This window comes from Neomonachus schauinslandi, chromosome 4 (genome assembly GCF_002201575.2).
Source record: "Neomonachus schauinslandi chromosome 4, ASM220157v2, whole genome shotgun sequence".
Taxonomy (NCBI): Eukaryota; Metazoa; Chordata; class Mammalia; order Carnivora; family Phocidae; genus Neomonachus; species Neomonachus schauinslandi.
The window spans coordinates 35503324-35525104 of NC_058406.1; the positions used below are offsets into that span (position 1 = coordinate 35503324).

General features: G+C 40.0%; 1 protein-coding gene across 3 annotated transcripts in view; it reads right to left on the reverse strand.

Annotated features, from left to right (window-relative positions):
- Positions 1-6441: 6441 nt before the first annotated feature.
- Positions 6442-21781, reverse strand: part of LOC110575009 (phosphatidylinositol 3-kinase regulatory subunit gamma) — a 121712-nt gene continuing 106372 nt past the window's right edge. Inside the window, exons 7-11 of one of the 3 annotated variants that reach the window (XM_021683857.1) lie at positions 19591-19733; positions 17224-17400; positions 14653-14727; positions 14040-14210; positions 6442-6640 (exon numbers count right to left, since the gene is read on the reverse strand). In XM_021683857.1, coding sequence (XP_021539532.1) covers positions 6442-6640; positions 14040-14210; positions 14653-14727; positions 17224-17400; positions 19591-19733 — 765 coding nt within the window. The remainder of the gene's footprint in view (positions 6641-14039; positions 14211-14652; positions 14728-17223; positions 17401-19590; positions 19734-21781) is intronic. The other 2 variants (XM_021683856.1, XM_021683855.1) reach the window with 2 other exon arrangements.

Consider the following 21781-nt stretch of genomic DNA (forward strand, 5'->3'; position numbering starts at 1 on the left):
GACACCTCAGCATTGGCAGGTGGGTGAGTGGATGGTGTGGGAGTGGGGAGGACATCTATGGGACCATTGTGTTGGAGGAGTCAGGAGATGGCATCACAGGGGCAGGAGTAGGGCTGTGATGGAATACCTCCATGGTGATGCAGGACTTTTCAAACTGTGGTGTTGCACTAACTGTCCCATAATCCAATGCTTAGGTTTGAAAGAGAGGCGTCCAGAGGCCTGGAGACAGGGTGCGGGGGATGCCTCAGGGCCACTGGCTGGGGGCCTCCTGCACCCCGCAGCCTCTGTAACCTTGCATGGAGAAAGCTGTGGCCACCAGAGGGCGTGCCCTGCCCATGGTGCCAGAATCTACAAGTAGATGTCTGGCCCCTTAGCCTTCAGTCCCTTCTTGAACTCACTTCTTCCTTCAGTCGTTCACTGGCAGCAGACCCTCAGCCAGCCTGTACTGGATGCTGGGAACACAGGTAACTGGTTGCTTTGGGGAGCCTCCCACGTTTATCAGGATCTGGTTAGAAGCACCATAGCAAAGGTGAAGGAGGTGGGGTAGGCACATCTTGCAACAGTTCCTGTGAGAAAGGAACTGCCCCCTTAGGGGGCTGGAAATGGGGGGTGGGGAGGTGGGGGAAGGAGGAGGCACAGAGATGCTAAGCCTCCTGTAAACCATAGGGCAGCTGCCCCAAGTGCCAGTGGTGCTCCCTTTGAGAAACACCGCCAGATTAGCGTGAGGGGTTTCTGAACGATAACTGCAGGGAAGTGGTATAATCACATTTATGTTTTAGGAAGACGCTGGCTGCAGCGTAAGGAGGCTCTAGTGGAATTCGCAGAGCAGAGAGAAAATGATGTAGTGATGCGTTATAGTGATCTGAACTAGGACAAACTTGAGGATGAACCGTGTAGGAGCCAGACCCAGATTTGGCAGCCATCAGCAAATAGACAGTAAGGCCATAGAAATAGATGGCAATTGTACAGAGAATATGCAGAAGAAAAACCCAAGACATTGGGACTGGCTGAAGGGAAGGATCCAGGGAAGAGTAATGAAGTAGGGGAAGAGATCCTAAACTTGGGAGAAACCAGACCACTTTAAGAATTTTGTAATTTACCCTGAGTGATTGAAAGTTAATGGTTTTACACAGGTTCAGATTTGTATTTTGAAAAGATAACTGATTGTTATGAGAATGGACTTGAGGGGGGGCAACTATGGAAGAAGGGAGGCCTGTTCAGTATTAAGTAGTGAAGAAATGAAGTTGGGGAGAAGTAATGTCTTTGACATTTAGGAAATAAAATTGATACAGGTTGTCGGTGTGTATTATGTCATCCTGAAACATAGGAAGTTCTCAAGGATGATGACTGCATTTCTGACTTACATAACCAAATGAGGCATATAGTGCTACCACTGAAATGTGAAATAATGAAAGAGAACCTGGGCTAGGTGGTGACCCTGCATTCAATATGCTGTGAGGTACCTCCCAATAGAGAATTGAGCAGGAGAAACACAGACATAAATGGCCTAAAGATGGTAGATGGAATCATGGATGTGGATAAAATTGCCAGGGAAAAAGACCTCGTCCAAGAGAATTAAAAGGAACAGTCAGAGATCTAGGAGGAAAACCAGATGTTGAGTCATCATGGAGTCCACGGGAAAGTTTTTCATGGCAAGGAGTCAAGAATGATGGTTATTGAAGACCTCAAGGAAGGAGAGCAGTTTCAGCTGGTGGTGAGACCTGTACCGAAATGGTGGAGAGAAAATAAAGACAAATTTAAACAGTTTTTGTAAAAAGGTTTGGCTTTGAAGAGGGGCAAAGAGATAAAGGGATACAGGATTCAGTAGAGGTTAGGAAGTGGAGTGAGACACATTCAACCATGTTTAAATGTCAATGGATGATCCGGTTGAGAGAAAACAACAGTGAAAGAATTGACAACTGATCATGGGAAATTCCTGAGAAGAAGGGAGAAAACAGGATACAAAATTATACAGATTGTGGAAACATTGCCTTTTAGTTGGAGGGGGGCTACTTTAACAGGTGAGAGGCAGAGGAGTTATGTGGATATAGGCAGGTTTGTAGGTTTGGTGGTAGAAAAGTAAGGGAATTCATAGCCACGCATACGTTTTCTCTGTAAACAAAAAGTTTGCAATGCCTGTGGGACACTCAAGGCCCCAGTGGAGCTATCCAGCCAATAGGTGGAGTTCAGAAGACAGGACTAGGCTGGAGACAGGAATTTGAGCATCCTATGCAAAGAGTAGGAACAACTCTTGGGATTTGGGGAAATCCTCTATAGTTCCTAGGAGTGGGGAGAAAGGACATAGGCAAGATAATTTAGAGCAATGGACTATCCCCTACCCAGTCTGATTTATAATTCACTACACACCTGGGTGGGGCCTGAGAGACTACATGAGAACTACAATGTCCTATGCAAAGAGGTGGTCACATTTTGTTAATTATGTTGACATACAGAAACCGTAACAAAGTGCTATGGCAGGAGGGTGACAAGGGCCTTGGGCAACAAACATTTTCCCTGCCCCCAGAATAGACTATGGAAATACTTTTATTTCCAGACAGGAAGATGTGATGAGAATCAGTAAGCTGGACTTTCTAATACTTCAGAATGGGGTGAGGAGGAAAGCGCTCTCAGATTTAACTTTCTCAGGACTAGTTTCTGAGTCTCACTGTGTCCTGTGCTGGATGGACAAGATGCTGGCATCATGCCTGTTAGGGTCAGCTTCTCTTGTTCAGGGGAAGAGTGCCTCTGGTGGCCCCAGTTCAGCCCCAGGACCAATCTTTTGGTGCTCATGGGAGAGGTTTGGGAGTTTCAGGGCTTTCAATAGCCTAATCCTCCTCTTGCGGCCCACCCCTAGCCCACCCCTCCATAGCATGAGGACAAAAAGGTGCTTTATTGCAATGTCTTTATTGCATTACTGGAGCAAGTTGGCCAGACTGTCCCCTCTTGGGGAAGATAAAAAAACAAAAGACCAAAAAGTATCTCCCCTCACTTACCCCCCACCCTCCCCACAACTGCACAGCAATGTCTGAACACATCTGGTGACAAGAACAATTTGCAAAAGTGGTCTAGGAACTACGTTATGAACTGTCCCAACACAAGACATATAGTTGGCTTCTTTGTGAATCAGATATTTTTACGTAAACTACGTGGTTTTTTTGTTTTTTGTTTTTTTTTTAACTACATCAAAGACAACAGAAGAATAGGTTTTTCACAAGTAACAACAGGGCACCAAAGTCACATGCTGGAATTTGTAAGGAAACAAGGTTGTCACAAGTGGCTAGAGCTAGGGCAAGGATGAGCAGCTGACAGCAGGGAGCCCAGCCAGGCCCCCATCTGCACCCTCTGCTTTGAGGCCACAGAAGCCTCACAGAGGCCTATTCTGAAGTCTTAACTGGCAACAGAGACCACCTTGTAACCAGGAATTGTCCAGATGCAATTCTTGGCCAAGAGGACCCATGAGGCTGGTTCCTTGCAGCAAGAAGAGGAGACCTATGGAAGACGCCACATTGGCTATCAATGCTTCTTTAGAGCACATGAGGTCCAAAGTAAGTGGGAGGTCCCATCAAGGCTTGGAGATGGAGTAGGGGAGGTATTAGAAGTCCTCAACCTTGGCCAAATCAGTGGTAAGGACACAGTTAGCCTATACAGTCCTGAGCCCTGGCCAAGATTTACCATCTATGATCAGGAAGAGACAGAGACCATTGTTCTGTGATGAAATCTCCACCCGGAAAAGATGGGCCTAGGACCTGTGTTCAGCCAGCTTCAAGCTGCTTCCATGCTGGTGGCTGGCTTCCCCAGCCAGAAAAACAATGAGCCCCCTGGTCTTAGTCTGTCTCTTTACTCTCTGCTTCAGTGAAGCTGCAGTTAGGATGCCAAGAGAGAAAGAGTCCGAGGGCCTAAATCATGGGACAGGACACAGAGCTAGCTAGGCTCAGATGAAGGCCGCCAAGACCATGAAGTATAGGAGCTGCATACTACCCCTCCATGTGGTTAGCAGATTGGTCCCTATGCCATTTCCACTGGCTCAGGATCAAGCAAATCATATGGCAACTAGTCAGAAGAGATACTTTCCAACTTCTCAAATGATCCTTAGTTCCCACAAAGCAACAAATTCAAGAATGAAAAATAGGAAAGAAAAAGCGAAGGAATATAGGATTAAAAAAAGAGCAGTCCTTCTCCACAAGCCAGTCCTTATATGTAAGTTTAGGTATTAGATGGTCCTAGCTCCCTCCCCAAGCACCCTTTGTATCTGCCTAAAAAGGAGCAACACACTGCTCAAGGTCACAGGCGTGCATCCTTACTCCCATTTTATTTTAAAGAGAGTCAGAACACACTAAATTTTAATACCAGAAAGGAGGGGTTTCTTGCACCCAATCTGGAGCATCCAACTGCTTAAGCAGGTTCAACACCAGGTGGAAGGCCATCCAGCAGCAACTAGCCTGACATTACTCAGTAAAACCTTCAAGATTTCAGCCTGGCAATGTGGAGAAGAAGTGTGCAGCTGGCTTTCAGCTAAGGGCTTAAGTCAGAACACGACACTGGAAGGATGGGTTCATCTGTCTGCCTCGCCTAATCCTGAAACTGCAATGGAACCAAAGAAAAGCCGAAGATAGGCCCTTTCCTTCCTATCCTCATTGTTAGTAACTCTAGAGCTTTTTCCAAAATTTTTAATCTATTTTTATATCATGGTCCATTCTAGACCCTGTCACCAAGATAAGTGCTCAGGGAAAGCAGTATTTAATTCTTCATTCCATAACTACAGCTTTCCTAGCTGTAAACCTTATGTACCACGACCCAGATATTGGCTGCTTCTCTAGTTCAGCCAGGACGCCTGACTGCACAGCTTTGGACTCAAACAGCTGACTCACTCTGAGCCTATTATGGTTCCAGCATTGGCTCAGAGGCAGCTGAACTCTATTTGTCGAATGAGTGTTGACTGATGGGGGTGGGGCATAAAGGAGGTAGGAGTACACGCCTGCCCTCAGCTCCATTCGCCTAGCTTCACTCAGCTGGAAGGCTTAAACCACATGGAGCGGAAGATTCCTGGCCTAAAATCAGGGCCACTGGAGCATGAGGACCGTCTGTGCACATCATCTTAATGGCAGGCTCACAAAAACGGCAAAGAGAAAAACTTCCAGATGGCTTTTACTAACAGTCTATAAACTCCAAGCCATTATTTCCTCTCCTTACAAAAGTTTCAGAAACCACTGCATGGAAGCACACGGGTAATGTGGATGACCCTCACCCTAGACACCAGAGCCTCCGCGGTCCCTGACAACAGTCAGGCTCCCTTCCTGCTACAACCTTTGCCACCCATGGCTCCCCTAAGCCCTACCCAACAAAGGACAGGGAGATGAAGGGAAATTAAACCATGTTTACTGTTTCTGCAGGGCCTTCAAATTTGGGAAGCACATATAAGACTGTTGTTCTATATCATTATTTGGTATATCAAGCCATCTAAAAGCACTGGATTGCACCTTTTCTTTACTCATACAAACAAGTTACAAAAATTTTCAACAACAGATCATTCTTTAGGCTAAGGAAACACCACACAAGCACCAACTTCATTTTATGATTCAAAGTTCACCATGCCCACAAAAAGAACACTATTTCTCATCTCTGAGAAACAAGGGCAGGGCAGGAGTTACACTGACCAATTTTAGTGTTTGCTAAAACTAACAAATTCTAGTTTTCCTTTCACTTTCAAGTTTTGGTACAGAAGTGTGCATTCAGATACTAGTGCTGTCTTCTTCCATCAGACCTTAGTCTGGCAACAAACATTGTTCTGCGGAGATCAATTTGATTTCTAAACATAATGCTTCTTTAGAGGGAGGAGCTACTGAGATGCTGACGCTTAACTTATGTTAGTTAGTAAAGTACCTTCAGTTGAAGGTGTTTTTACCCCCTTGACTAAGATTCTCTCAATGAAATCCCAAGCCTCCCCATTTTCCTTTGGTTGTCTTTTTCACCAAATGCCATTCTACCACAGAACCAAAACAGCCTTCATTTTAGGAGGAAGTTAAGAGAGACCGCCAGATCAAAACAGAACTCCCCACAGAGCCATGCCCCTGCCACATTCCCAGAGACAAAGACCAAGAGAGGACGTGGACTCTTCAGAAATTTCCAACCCCCCACCCCCATCAAACCTAATGTGTTCTTTTGAGGGTGCCTGGCTAAACAAAACAAAAGCCCCAATGAAACAGACTTTCCAAAAAAACATCTGCTTCCAGCTTCCTATGTCAGTGCAGCGGCCCAGCTGAGTCTCAGAGAACCTCAGGCCTCTTGTGCCCCCATCCTGGCCAGCTGCCGCTCGGCCTCTCCACATTCACAGAATCACTTCTTGTGCAAAACAAGCAGTCTACGTAGAAAGAATGCCCTCATAGTCTAATAAAAACTGTAGGAAAAAAATGCTAGAGAGCGACCTCTCTTCCCACTCCCTCTTTATCTGCAGAGTGAGGGCATCTGTGCGTGGACAGGGTAGGCAAGCCTGACGTTGAGGGAGTCGTTGTGCTGAACGAGGGATGTCTGCTGGTAATGGAGCACCAGCTCCTTCAGTGAGCTGTACAGGTTGTAGGGCTCTGCAAAGCCATAGCCCCGAGCAGTGCTGTAGATCACACAGTGCTTCACTTCCCCATCGGCACTGCAAAGACACAACACACAGACACCACAGGGAATTAAGGCAGGTAACGATAGATAAAGAGACCCCCAAATGACCAGAAGTCTGAACAATTTTTCTGCAAAGGAGGAGGTGTAGAAGTGTTTTGCCAAAGTTTGTAAAATGTCACGTCCACGTGTGTCCCCTCGCCCCCTTACAAACTTATCACAGAGATATCTTTCACCTCGCACCAAGACCTGGTGGAATGAAAATGGGTGGCTGAATTTAATCACTCAGCTCTGCATCTTCATGAGGCAAGAATGCACTGGAAAGAGAACACTTTTTTTTTTTAAGTATACAAATCAGTGATTTTTAGAATATTCACAAGGTTGTGGAACAATCACCACTATCTAATTCCAGAATATTTTCATCACCCTAAAAAGAAACCATATACTCATTAGCAGTCACTCTATTTCTCCTCCCCCTGGACCTTGACAAACACTAACAACTTTCTGTCTCTGTGGATTTGCTTCTTTTGGCATTTCACATAAATGGAAGCCTTCAATATCACGCAACCTTCTGCATCTGATTTCTTTCACCTTAGCACATTTTCAAAGTTCATCCATGCTGTAGATACATCAGTACTTCATCTGTGGCTGCATAATATTCTGTCTGGAGAGCCACATTCTGTTTATCCATTCATCAACTGATGGACACTTGGCTTGTTTCTAATTTTTGACTATTTATGAATAATGCTGCTCTGAACATTTGTGTACAAGTTTTTTGTATGGACGTACGTTTTTAATTCTCTTGTATATAGAGAGAGCCAGGCGTGGAACTGCTGAGTCATATGGTATCTCTTTTTGAGGAACTGCCAAACTGTCTTCCAAAGTGGTTGTACCATTTTATATTCTAGCCAGCAGTGTACAAGGGTTCCAATTTCTTTACATCCATGTCAACACTTGTTATTGTCCATCTTTTTTATTATAATGATCCTAGTGGTATCTCATTGTGGTTTTGATTTGTACTTCCCTAAGGACTAATGATGTGGAGCATCTTTTCATATGTTTATTGACCATTTATAGATCTTCTTTAAAGGAATTTCTATTTTCTTCGGGTAAGTACCCAGTAGTCCACTTACTGAGTCATATTAATTCTATTTTTAATCTTTTGAGGAACCTCCATACTGTCTTCCATAGTGGCTGCACCAGTTTGCATCCTCACCAACAGTGCACAAGGGTTCTTTTTTCTCCACATCCTTGCCAACACGTGTTGTTGATTTTAGCCATTCTGCCAGGTGTGAGGTGGTATCTCATTGTGGTTTTGATTTGCATTTCCCTGATGATGAGTGATGTTGAGCATCTCTTCATGTGTCTGTTGGCCCTCTGTATATACGTCTTCTTTGGAAAAATGTCTGTTCAGGTCCCCTGCCCATTTTTAATTGGGTTATATGGGTTTTTTGTGTGTTGAGTTGTCTAAGTTCTTTATATATTTTGGATATTAACCCCTTATTGGATATATCATTTGCAGAAGTCTTCTCTCAGTCAGTAGATTGCCTTTTTGTTCTGTTGATTTCCTTCACTGTTCAAAAAGATACATGCACCCCTATGTTTACTGCAGCATTATTTACAATAGCCAAGATATGGAAGCAACCCAAGTGTCCATCAAGATAGATGAATAAAGATGATATGGGAGATACACACACACACACACACACACACAGAGGAATATTACTCAGCCATAAAAAAGAATGGAATCTTACCACTTGCAACAACATGGATGGACCTGGAAGGTATGTTGCTAAGTGAAATCAGTCAGAGAAAGACAAATATCGTATGATTTTACTCATATGTGGAACTAAAGAAACAAAACAGATGAACAAACAAGGGGAAAAAAGACCAAAAAAACCTCGACTCTTAAATACAGAGAACTGGTGGTTACCAGAGAGAAGATGGGTAGGGGGATGGGTGAAATAAATAAAGGGTATTAAAAGCACACTTATCTTGCTGAGCTTTGAGAAATGTATAGAATTGTTGAATTATGTAGCACACCTGAAGCTAATATAACACTATGTTAATTGTACGTGAATTTTTTAAAATGTCTATCCAAATCCTTTACCATTTTTTTAAATGTCCATCCAATTTTTAAATTGAGGCCCTTGGGGTTTTTTACTGTTAAGGGTTATGATTTAGACACCAGTTGCTTAACAGATACATGATTTGCAAATATTTTCTCCCATTCTGTGTGTTGTGTTTTCACTTTGATAGTGTCCTTTGATATAAAATGTTTTTAATTATGGTGAAATCCAAATTATCTAGTTCTTTTGTTGTTTGTACTTTTGGTTTGCAAGAAACCACTGCCTAATCCAAAGTCACAAGGGTTTATTGCCTATGTTTTCTAAGTATTTTATACTTTTAGCTCTTACATTTAGGTCTATGATCCATTTTGAGTTAATTTTTATATATGGTGTGAGGTAGGGGGTCCAACTTTATTCTTTTGCATGTGGCTTTCCAGGTGGCCCAGCTTCATGTGTTAAAATGATTTCCTCCCCATTGAATGGTCTTGAGGCCCTTGTTGAAAACCAAATGACCATAAATGTAAGGGTTTATTTCTTGACTCTCAATTCTATTCATTGATCTACATGTTTATCCTTGTTAGCATCTCACAATTTTGATTACTACAAACAAACACCTTTGTTTTTTAAGTTTTGAAATCAGGAGGTGTACTTCAACTTGTCTCTATTCTTTCAAGATCATTTTGGCTGTGCTGGAACCCTTGTACTTTCATATAAATTGTAGGATCATTTTGTCAATTTCTGCAAAAGTCCAGCTGAAATTTTTGATAGGGATTACATTGAACATGTAGCTCAATTTGGGAAGTTATTTCTATCGTAACAATATTAAGTCTTTTTAATCCATGAACACAGGGTGTCTTTCCACTTATTTAGGTCTCCCTTTGAGTTCTTTCAATGATGTTTTATAGTTTTCACCATACAGCTCTTGCATTTCTTTTTGTTTTAATCCTACTACATATTTTTGATGATATTATATGTAGCATGCCTTCTTCATTTCATTTCAGTTTGTTTGTTACTGGTATTTAGAAATACAACTGATTTTTGAATCCTGATCTTTTAACTTGCAACCTTGCTGAACTTATTAGCTCTAATAGTTTACATCTTCCTTACCAAACTGGATGCTTTTTATTTTTCTTGTCCAATTACCTTAACTAGAACCTTCTGTACAATGATGGTGAGAAGTGGTGAGAGTGGACATCTTCGTTTTCTTCCTGATCTTAGGGGAAAGCACTATCTTTCACCATTAAGTATACTAGCTCTGAGTTTTTCATAGTTACCCTTTATCAAGTTGAGGAAGTACCCTCCTATTCCTAGGTTTTTCAGACTTTTTTTAAACATGAAAGAGTGGTAGATTGTGTCAAATGGTTTTTGTGATTCTACTGAAATAACCATGTGATTTTTGTCCTTTATCCTATTATGCAATATATTATGTTCATTGTTGTTTTTTTGTTTTGGGGGGTTTTTTATATTGAAAAAACCCTTGCCTTCCTGGGATGAATTCTACTTAGTCATGGTATATAATCCTTATATGCTGCTGGAGTTGCCTTGCTAGTATTCTGTTGAGGATTTTTGTGTCTGTGTTCCATAGTTATCTTGTGATATCTTGGTCTGGTTTTGGTATCACAGTAATACTGCCCTCATGAAATGAGTTGGGAAGTGTTCTCTCCTCTTTTTGTGGGGAAGAGTTTGTGAAGGACTTTTGTTAATTCTTTTTGAAAATATTTGGCAGAATTCACCAGTGAACATAATTGGGCTGGGCTTTTCTATGTGGGTAGCTTTTTTTATTATTAATAACCCAATTTCTTGTTATAGTTCTATTCAAATTTTCTGTTTCCTCTTAAGCCAGTTTTGGTGGTTTGTGTGCTTCCAGGAATTTGTCCATTTCATCTGGGTTTTAATTTTTTGGTATATGATTATATTCCCTCATTATCTTTTTTTTATTTCTATAAGGACTATAAGTAATGACCCCTCTTTCATCCTGATTTTAGTAATTTGTTTCTTCTCTGTGGGGATGGGGGCAGTTTAGCTTGAGGTTGTAATTCAGTTCCATCCCAACTTTTGGTTTCACGGATTTTCTCAATTGTTTTCTACTCTTTATTTTATTTTTTTCCATTTTTATTTTTTTTTTTTCCTTTTTTTTTTTTTTTTTTTTGCTTGGGTTTAGTTTGCTCTTCCTTTTTTAGTTTCTTAAGGTGGAAGGTTACTTTATTAATATGTGATCTCCCTTTCTTAACATAAATGTTTAGTTATAAATTTAGCATTTAGCACTGCTTTAGCTGAATTCTGTGAGTTTTGATAAGTTGTGTTTCTGTTTCTTCTCATCTCAAAGTATTTTCTAATTCCCCTTGTTTTCTTTTTTTGATCCACTGGTTATTTAGGAATGTGTTGTTTACTGTCCACATTTGAGGATTTCCCAAATTTCCTGTTTTTTATTTCTAGTTTCTTTCCACTGTGGTTAGAAAGCATATTTTGTGGGATTTCAACACTTTTAAATGTATTGAGACTGTGGCCTAACCTATGGCCTATCCTGGATAATGTTTCATGTGCCGTTAAGAAGAATCTGTATTCTGCTGTTGTTAGGTGGAGTGTTCTGGATAGGTCTACTAGGTCTAGTTGTTTTATAATATCGTTCAAATCTTCTGCTACCTTTCTGATCTGTCTAGTTCTATCCCTAATCAAATTTCTTATCCCAAATGGCAATAAGGATCACAAGTGTTCACTACCTGAATCCTTAACCTAGTGAATACAGGCATTGCTGGCTGCAGGTCTTTAGCCTAAGAAGGTTGTAGAGTTAAGCAATTTCTTCTTAGGCTTCTTGATGATGTCATTAACAAATTAAAATGGAAGAACAAATGAGTTCCATGTGTGATTTCCTACATGATCATGTTAATTCTGCTATGAGAATCTCCTAAAAAACTGAACATATTCATATTCTTACTTCAGCAAATGTTCTAAGTATACTGGTAGATTACTGTAGGCAGGCTTCCTATAGCCAGAATGGCTGGCAAACAAGTGGGAGTCTTTGTGATGCCAGACTCTTTTGCTTCCAACCATCCTCAGTGTGAATGCCAACATGATATACGACTGCAGATGTTTTTCATAAGCAAGGGAATTCCACATTGTTGTGGACTTAATGGTCAAGTCTGTGGCTAAAGGAAGGAGAAAAAGAATACACCTCCTCAAGATACTCAAGCTGCTCCTTGGTCTCCCAGGAATTACCTGAGCTGCTGGGCATTATCTTCCACCAGCCAAGTCCTTGACCCACAGGCTGCCACCCAATGACCTGGGTGAGGGTACCAATGCACTGGGCTTATTGCCTTTCTTCTTTTTATTTTTAAAAGATCTCAATTTCTGTAAGAACCACCCTGTCTGGGCATTTCCACTCAGGTAACTTAAGCAGCCCGGGTAAGAGAAAAAAGAAATGTTTTAAATAATTGTAGGGGCACCTGGGTGGCTGAGTCCGTTAAGCATCTGACTCTTGGTTTTAGCTCACATCATGATCTTGGGGTCCTGGGATCAAGCCCCAAGTCAGGCTCCATGCTCAGTGGGGAGTCTGCTTCCCCTCTCCGTCTGCTTCTCCCCCTGCTTGCGTGCTCACTCACTCCCACTCTCACTCTCTCTCTCAAATAAATAAATTTTAAAAAATATTTAAAATAATTGTATCTTTGTAAAACAGTAATCCAATGCACTTTTCATGTCCTCCCCCATATTCTGCCCATAGATATCCCATTATTCATCCTTTCAAAGTCCAGTTCAAATGCTACCTCTTCCACAAAATCTCCCACCCCTCTCCTTCTCCACCAGAATTAATAGTTCTTCATGTGTACAGCCTACTGATGATACCTATTTCACAGTGATTCTATTTATCTTGGATATTTAATTGTGAAATGAAAAAAATATGGTGCAACAGAAAAACGTGGGCTTTGAAACCAGGTAAACTTGGATTCAAACTCCGACTCCATAGACCAACTAAGGACGAGATGATCACGTGAAACACTGAGCACTCTGTTAATATGAGTGTCTTTTGTCCATTCTCACCACCTTGCCCTCTTTGAGGGCAAAATCATTTTGTTATTTTTGCTTGCTGTCTGCCATGTCCATCAGTAGCATCATTATCATAATAATACTGGTAGACAACATTCACTTATTATGTACCAACATTGATCAAAGCACATTACATGTATTAACTAATTTAATACTTATAAAAACCCTCAAGTACATATTATTATCCTTATTTTTCAGATAAGGAAACTGGACAAAGAAAGGTTAAGTAATTTACCCTAGGTCACAGATCTGGTAAGTAGAGTCAGGATTTGAATGCAATATATTTGGTACCAAAGCTTGCTCTCATTAACAATCATAATATACCTTGACTCTAAGTATGGTCTTTGTCAATGAAGGAGTATACACAACACTTAGGCAAAATGTGACAGACATGGTTAGTTGTCCCCAGAATTTCACTTTCCATTAAAAAGAAACTAATAGAGGCACCTGGGTGGCTCAGTCAGTTAAGGATCGGACTAGTGATCTCAGCTCAGGTCGTGATCTCATGGGTTGTAGCATGGGATCAGGCCCCACGGCGGGCTCTGTGCTCAGCAGGGAGTCTGCTTGAAGAGTCTCTCCCTCTGTCCCTCCTCCTACTCTGCCACGCACTTACTCTCTCTCTCAAATAAATAAATCTAAATAAATAAGTAAATAAATAAACGGATGGATGGATGGATGGATGGATGGATGGAAACTAATAAAATAGGCTTTTCCAAACAAAGTCATAAGATCATCTTATGGAAAATACCAACATTTTCAATCACTACCCCAAAAGAAAACTACTTAAGTACAAAATTTAGATAGTTTTTCTTCTGAAGTAAAAACAGTTCTTAATCAAGCCTTACTTAAACAGACATTGAAGCCCAAATTAGACATACAGGAGACTACTACAAAATTATGTGATTTTTAAAAAAATTTTTTTCAATTAATTTATTTAAAGTAGGCTCCACAACCAATGTGGAGCTTGAACTGATGACCCTGAGATCAAGGGTCACATGCTCTACTGACTAAGCCAGCCAGGCACCCCTCCTTAGGTGATCTTTCAATTGAAGATCTCATTACTTTTCACAAGTACCTGAAAATCCAACAGCAACATCACAGGGCTAATCTGCTTACCATTTGAAATTAAAATCCCCCAAATAATTTCAGATATCATTTCTCCTAAAGCAACTAACTGTTTTCTTTATACAAATATTAAAGGTCTAAGCCATTGGTCCTCATTACTGTACTTCAAATAATTTTTAATTTTTTGAATTTTATGAGGGGTTGAGTTTCTATTAATCAATGCAGAAATTTTCAAAAGGTTAAACCGCAGAGAAGACTTACACCACAGAGCAAGCATAACATCCTTTCTTGCTACTCTCACGAATTAAAAATGCACCATCAGGTTTCCCATAAAGCAAGTCCTCTGCTTGTACTCGATTGATATCCTCAACAAACCAGGTTTTCTCATCATAATGGGGCAGGTTTTCATCTTCCTCATTGATAAAATAGGTCCTAAAAATTAAATGTTAAAATATTATTCTAACAATCAGGTTACTTACATCTAAATGCAAACTCATGAATAAAACACTCTTCTAAATCTTTAACCACGAAATGACAAAGTAAAACTACAATTACTTGGGACGTTTTTTAACAACTTTGTTATTTGCTATGGTGCAGAAAACATGAAATCCACACCTCTCATCCAATCAGCTGACAAAGAATGTCTGAATGAGCAATGCTTATGCACCCAGATTTCACATGGCTCAGCAGGTCTCTGACCTCAAGTGCCTGTAGGGTACTCTACTCTACAATTCAATTCAATTTAAAAGAGGTGGCAAAGTTCTTGATTCAATGTCCTCAAGTGACAATGAGAGCCAACATTTAGCATGTATAAAGAAGCCCCACATCTTAGATTGGGAACAAAACCCCTCTGATAGAAAGGTAGAGAACTTACTCATCAGCATCCTCATTCTTGATTCCCAGCCAGGCATTTAGGCGCTTCTGTCTCACTCCTTTGTGATTGAGCCATCTGCCAGAAGGAAGACACCAGTGTCAGTATCTGTGCAAACTCTGCCTAATGTAGACATGTCCAAGCCAACCAAATTTCCAAAGTCCAGGAACCTCTTATTTTAACCCACTCCCACTAAAAGTGGCCAGAGACTTCCTTAAACTAGTTTCTCCTTAACTTTTCCTCCAACTTTCCACAAAAAAGCAGAAACACAGGGAGTTTTCTGAAATTAGGCACTTCTCTCATTGTTCATTTTCCTTTTCTAGAAGTTTGTACCACCATAAGCACACATATACCTTCACTTAAACACATGGGGACATCTGTTTCTGAAATCATTAGTTATGTGAGCATGGTGTCACATTTGCAATCTCCACTAAGCCAGAAGACTCAATTCCTGTGTGGCCCACTACATTGAGTTAAACATTCTAAAACAATTTCAAGGTCTATTCTTGCACCTACGCAAGCCACAAGAAATTCAGGATGGCAATCTGAGTAATTAATATAAATTTACCTCATCACTAGGCAAATCATAGTATTTTAAAATATACTAAAACTTTAAATGTAAAACAACATACCATTAAATTTAGTTCCACTGACACGGCCACTGGTCTAAAAATCTAAGTGAGTATAAAAACTCTTTCACTCATTACCATCCTCCAACCAGGCTCCGATCATTCAGGTCTCATCATAAACATCATCTCCTCAGGGAGGACTGCCCTAATTATCCCAACTAAGGCAGTCCCCTTGTCACTCATTTTCTATATTTTACCTTATTTTACCATCTTCATAGCACTTGCCTGAAATTCATTATTTTATATTTTCACTTATGTTTGTCTCCCCCACTAAAATGTAAGAAAGGGGTCTGTCCTATTGTTCATGGCTATTCCCAATGCTGAAAACAGTGCCAGCATATAGTAGATACTCAATAAATATCTCCCTAAACACCCTAGTTATCTTTGCTAGCAGATCATGATTTATCACCCATGATGTTATCTAAACTCTCTTTTATATTAAGTTTACATAATTTGTTAAAGGAACTTTCAAGGTCTAGTTTGCCACACTTATTCATGCCTCTTGAGATGGTGTATTTTTTAATAATCTCATCACTTTCCAGAGCAAACAAGAGCTTCCATTCATTCCTTTGGTCCGTGGCATAAGCCTTCTTCTTGGGCCTTCTTCAGCTTCATTATATAACCAGAATCACATAAGCTTTCTGAGAACAGACACACCCTGATTTTAGACAAGGTACCTCCTTGCCTTGTTTCCAAGGCTCTTCTGTATGCTATGTGTACTTGCTTGACTTTTGTTTTTTGTCCACAATAGCAAACTGAAATGATCTCTAGAGAGGAGTTATTAAAAACTACTCAGCACAGCATAGTTCTAATTGTTTGCCCCCAAAACTTATCACCTTAAATTTTATTCTACTGAAACTCAATAGCCACTGTCCCCACCTCTAAGCTTTTATTTTCTCCCCTCTCCCTTTCTCATACAAAGAAACCCTGAAGTTGGGGCACCTGGGTGGCTCAGATGGTTAAGCCTCTGCCTTCAGCTCAGGTCATGATCCCAGGGTCCTGGGATCGAGCCCCGCATCGGGCTCCCTGCTCCACGGGAAGCCTGCTTCTCCCCCTCCTTCCTGTTCAAGCTCTCTCTCACTATCTCTGTCTCTCTCAAATAAATAAATAAAGTATTTAAAAAAAAAAAAAAAGAAAAAGAAACCCTGAAGTCTATGGAAAATCCAGTCAGAGGTCTTTATTTTGTGTTCTACAAAGAGTTTGAATCAAGTTGTGTTACATGCATGAAAGTCACCTATAAACATATTTTGTAGCAGTCTATTCATTACCTAGAACAAAACATATTTTTGTTTCTCATGGATTCTCTCCTATAAGATAGTCATTTGTCCTAAAAATCTATCATCTTGTTCTGATAATATATCTTCCAATCTATATTTGAGTAATATCCCTATATCTATCTAAATCATACAGTTTTCTATAATATTAAAGAGTTGAGTTTCATTCCTCAGGTCAGATTATCTTGCATGCCTGCTATTGGCACATTTCTATTACTTGAATACAGAATTTCATTTCTTGTATATAAAAACCCTTTAGGAGACTGTCCTGTAGACTTATTTGTAGGCCCCCACTATTAGTGTTATTGTCTGTGCTCATGAGGGGTAATTTCTATTTCTGTGGTTCTATGTAATCAAAGATTCTGGTTTTTGTATTTAGGCAAATATTAACCTGTCCTTTTTAAGCTACACCACATTGCTCATGCCACACCCATCCTCTGAGATTTCCCATTTGTATGGACTGGAATCTAGAATGCTACATTCTGGTTTGCCCCACATGTTGACTTTAGGTAAACTCAGGTACCACCAAGTACTACCAAGTTTGCTTTCCTAAATTCTTACAAATCTCACTGGCCAGTTCTCAATTACAAATCTCTTCTACCTCTAACAAGTCTAGTGCCAGCAGTAATCTGGTGCTGGTGTTTCCTCCCATACAGGCCCAGACTACTCACACAAGGTGTTGATCTCGGATCTTGCGCAGCTGGATCAGGTCAGGTTTGATACTGTTCATTTTTTTATCTATTTCCCGGTTGTCCAAAGCTTGTTTCTTCAAATCCTGCTCTAGACGCATTTTGCTATCATGAATCTCACCCAGACGTGATTTCAATTTGTCATAATTCATCATAATTCTGTGAAAATATTGACATATTAAGGCTAAAACAGGAACCAAGCAGAAACATTCTATAATGTGAGCATAGTCCTAATATCTTAAGTGTGGTAGACATCTGTTGTTTTTGCCTAGCCCATATCCATTCTCATTCTTTTGGTAATGGCACCTTGATGTTCCCTGTAGGAAAGGGCTCCCTGCCCCCATCTCAGAGTCACAGGTGAATATTCATACAACCCAGCCCAGCCATTAAGAGTATTCCATTATATCCTATCACTATCCTCAGGCCACAGTGACTGATTCAGGAATGGGAATAATACCCTAACTGACCCAATGAGAATCAATTCTGGTTTGCTAGAACTACTGTAAACAGAGATTCTCTCTTCTCACTGAGATTGCTAAATTATAAATATGTGATTCTAGGACTCCCAGCAGCTATACTGCTACCCCATAGGGAAAGCCTGCCTGAGGATGATGCCAACACAGAGAAAAACAAAGGCAAAAGACAGAGTACGAGAGAAAATCCTGATGACCTTGTTTGGGCCCTGGATCCAGACACGAATGAACAAGTAAAGCTGTATGGATGATCTTCAAGAGGTAGCACGATACAACAGTTAAGAGCAGAGCTTTGCAGTTAGCCTGCCTAAGTCTGAATCTCTGCCCTGCCACTTACTGCATGGCCATGGGCAAGTTATTCAGCTTCTCTGTGCCTTCATTTCCTCATCTGTTTAAAATGGGTAGCTACAATAGTACCTACTTCACTAAATTATTATGTGAATTAAATGTGATAATACATGTAAAAGGACCAAACAGTGCCTGGTACATCTTGGCAAGCACTCAGCAGATAATGACTATAAGCTTTCCAGCATACAAACTTTTGCTGTGCTCTGAAGGCAATAACTGTCCACATCACTCATTTGTCACTCAAAAAATATGGTTTTATATTACTGTTAAAACTTCATCATCAGCTACTTCCTTTGCAACAAAACTACAAGTTCTTTTCTATCCCTTGTTAATAATAATAGCTATTTATTGATATCATATGCCAAGATACATTCATACATATACACACATGCCTTTCTGTACCATAAATATGCATGTGTGTATCTATCACCTGATTCTCACAGCATTTTAAAAAGTTATTATCTACAGTTTATAGAGGAGGAAACAGGCTCAGAGAGTTAAGTAACTTACCCAAGGTCACACAGCTAGTAAATGATCAATACAGAAGTCAAGCCCATGGTTTTAACCATTAAGCTATACTGCCTCAACAGCTCTTAGCCCTATTCTTATGCACACAGAAGTTCACTGACACTTTGGTGCTAATATGAGAAATAATTTTGCTTTTCCCTTGCAGATGATTCATTTTTATTTATTATCCACTTTTTCATTCCTCAGCCCACTATTATCTGGCTCAGTCTCCCAACATTCCACTAAATATGCTATGGTGAAGACTTCCAATATCATTTTAGCTGCCAGACCCAATACTTCTCATGCTGCTCACTCTCTATAATCTTCTTAGCATCTCCTATCCCCTACACACTTATGCCTCCCAAATCCTTTCTGTACCTTGAGTTCCAAAACCAAATAACCAGCTGTCTGCCTCTCAGACAACTCCATTTGTTTTCTCACAGGAACCTCAAACTCATTGGTTCCAACCCTGAACTTTCCTCATGCACTTCCTATTGTGGTGAGTAACATCATTCCTTATTCATTCATATCAGAAATCTAGGAATAATCTTTGACTTCTCCCACACCTATCATATCTGGTCAGGTATCAAGTCCTCAGCATTTCCATTAATTCCCCCTCCTTTCCTGCCATTGCTCTGGTTCAGGCCCTCACCATCATTTAACCTGATGACCACTCAACACTGCCGTCACTCGCAACAGTCAAGCTGGTCTTCCTGCCCGTGGATTTTTTCAGCCTCCAATTTATTCTCAGAGTGCTGTTGATTTTCAGTTCAACAAAAATTCAGTGAGCATCACGGACTTTTCTTAGAAAAGTCATGCAAAGGATGAGCAGGAGTTAAAAATTTGGAAGGATGTAGAAGGAACACAGAAAAGAGAAGGTTCAGTGTGATGCCATTAGTCAGAACAGCAAATAGTTCCATATATGACATTTAAGGGGGTAAAAGCAAACACAAAAGAGATTATTGGGGAATAAAAGAAGTCTCGTCTCACTGAAGCACTTGGAAGGGTTAGGTAGATTTACCGTTCAATTTCCTTTTCATTCCCCTCTCTGCGAAATCGCTCAATATATTCTTTGCTATGTTGTTCTTGTGTGTGACACTGCTCTTCAAATATTTTAATTGTTTCATTAAAAGCTTCAATTGCAGTCCTCTTCATCTGTATTTCCTATAGGAGAGAAAAAGGAAAGACATACACTTTATTATCTTTATTTTTTTTTTTGTAACCTTGGTCTTAAAACAAATCTTAAAATTCCAGTTAAAATTCCATATAAGACTGAATTAAGATCCCTAAAACAACTATTTAACTCCTACCCTTATTACTTATATGCAAAATACATCATTCAAACCTTAAAATAAAAGAAAAAGAACTATTACTTGAAATATAGCTGAGAATCACCACAAAAAGGCCTGAGTTGCTAAGAGAGATTAACCCTGAACTCTTTGAAGACAAGGATAAAGTTATGCCTTTGCACTTATTATATTGCTGACCCCCAAAAGGTGCTAAAGAAGTGAAAGAATAGAATGGAGAAGTCCATACACCAGTGTGCATAGCCTTATTCCCAGAAGAGTCCTTTAGAATCTATTTATTCTATCAGTTCTAAAATATGTAATTTTCCAAACAGATTCATCAATAGATTAATCTGATTAGAAGCAGAAAATGAGGGGCATCTGGCTGGCTCAGTCAGTAGAACATGGGACTCTTGATCTTGGGGTTGTAAGGCAAGCTGCACATTAGGTGTAGATTACTTAAAAATAAAAAAGATCTTTAAAATGAAAACAAAGAAGCAGCAGAAAATGAAGGGGGGAAAATAGCAGCTAAAATCAGACGCAGAATAAAATGAAAAACTAAAACTTCACAAAACAAATGCCCAGTAGGCTAAGCCATTCAACATTAGGATAAGTAGTCCTATACATTTTGATGAGCTCTGAGGTTATTTGTAGACTTTAGCATCTGAACCCTGATTCCCCAAAATCTTCAGAGGGTTAAACTTTGTTCAATTTATATTAGAAAGTCAAGAACGATGCATAAACATCTAGAAAATTGCTATCCTGAATGTTTACAATTTTAAAAGTTTTGCTGCTTATGGGATAATTCCTCAAAACTATCTAGCATTGATTAATTTCAACAAATGATTACTGAGAATCCACAGTACAGAAAGTATAATCTGGTGATAAAGAGGTTAATAAAACATGAAGCCTGCTCTGCAGTTTTAGAACACATAGGTGAAATTGATTTCTGAACTCCAATAAAGTTCTGTTTCATGTCATGGTAGAAGCAATCAAGTTAGGGTGAATTAGATATTTACTGCTTTACAGAGCCTTCATGGAGGAGACAAGAACCTTATGCTGCTCCATATGGATGAGATTATATCATACATACCTCAAATAGTACTGTGAACTTATTGGAATGCCCACATCTAAATAGCTTCAAATTCTACAACTCTCAAATTACAGTGGAGAGTCTTGGCTCCCTTGCAAGGTCAAAAATTACCTACGAAGCTCTGGCCCTGTATCCTTAAAGAAGACACTAATAATCTACACTTTACTAACACTGGTGTGTTTTACAGCATTGCCAAAGCAGTAGCTGCCCCATAAACAATGCCACTATACCTATATATACCGCAAAAACTATGAATCTACCTGTATCTACACCCCCTTCTCTCCTTTCTTTTCTCCAACCCCTCTTACGATTCCTTCTCATCAGCATACAAACAAGTTCTAGTAACAGCACTTTGAAAAAATAATCCCTTAACCCTAAATTCTCTTCCGGTCAATTAAGTTTCTTGAACAAACAGTCTGTATGGGCTGTCTTTCTCACACTCCAGCTCACTCTATTCTGGCTTCTGTACCTACCATTCCACAGAGACTGCTCTTTCCAAGGTCACCAATGATCTCATTGCCAAATTCCTGTCCGTTATCCCAATCCATCACTAAGTCCTATCACTTCCTCCTAATTACATGTAATCCAGATGTCAAATATCCCCACATGCAGTCTATTCTTACCCTGTGCCAACTATGACTCAGGATACACAATGTCTTTCCATTCTCTGGGAAGAATTCACTTACATCAAAGCAATCCAAATTTTATCTAAGATTTCACAGAAAAAACAGAGGAGGTCTGTAACACTTACAAATACTTATAAACAGAGGAGATAAATTCTTTAATTTCCCTTTAATACTCACCATCCCAGCACATCTCCTATACTGCTAATC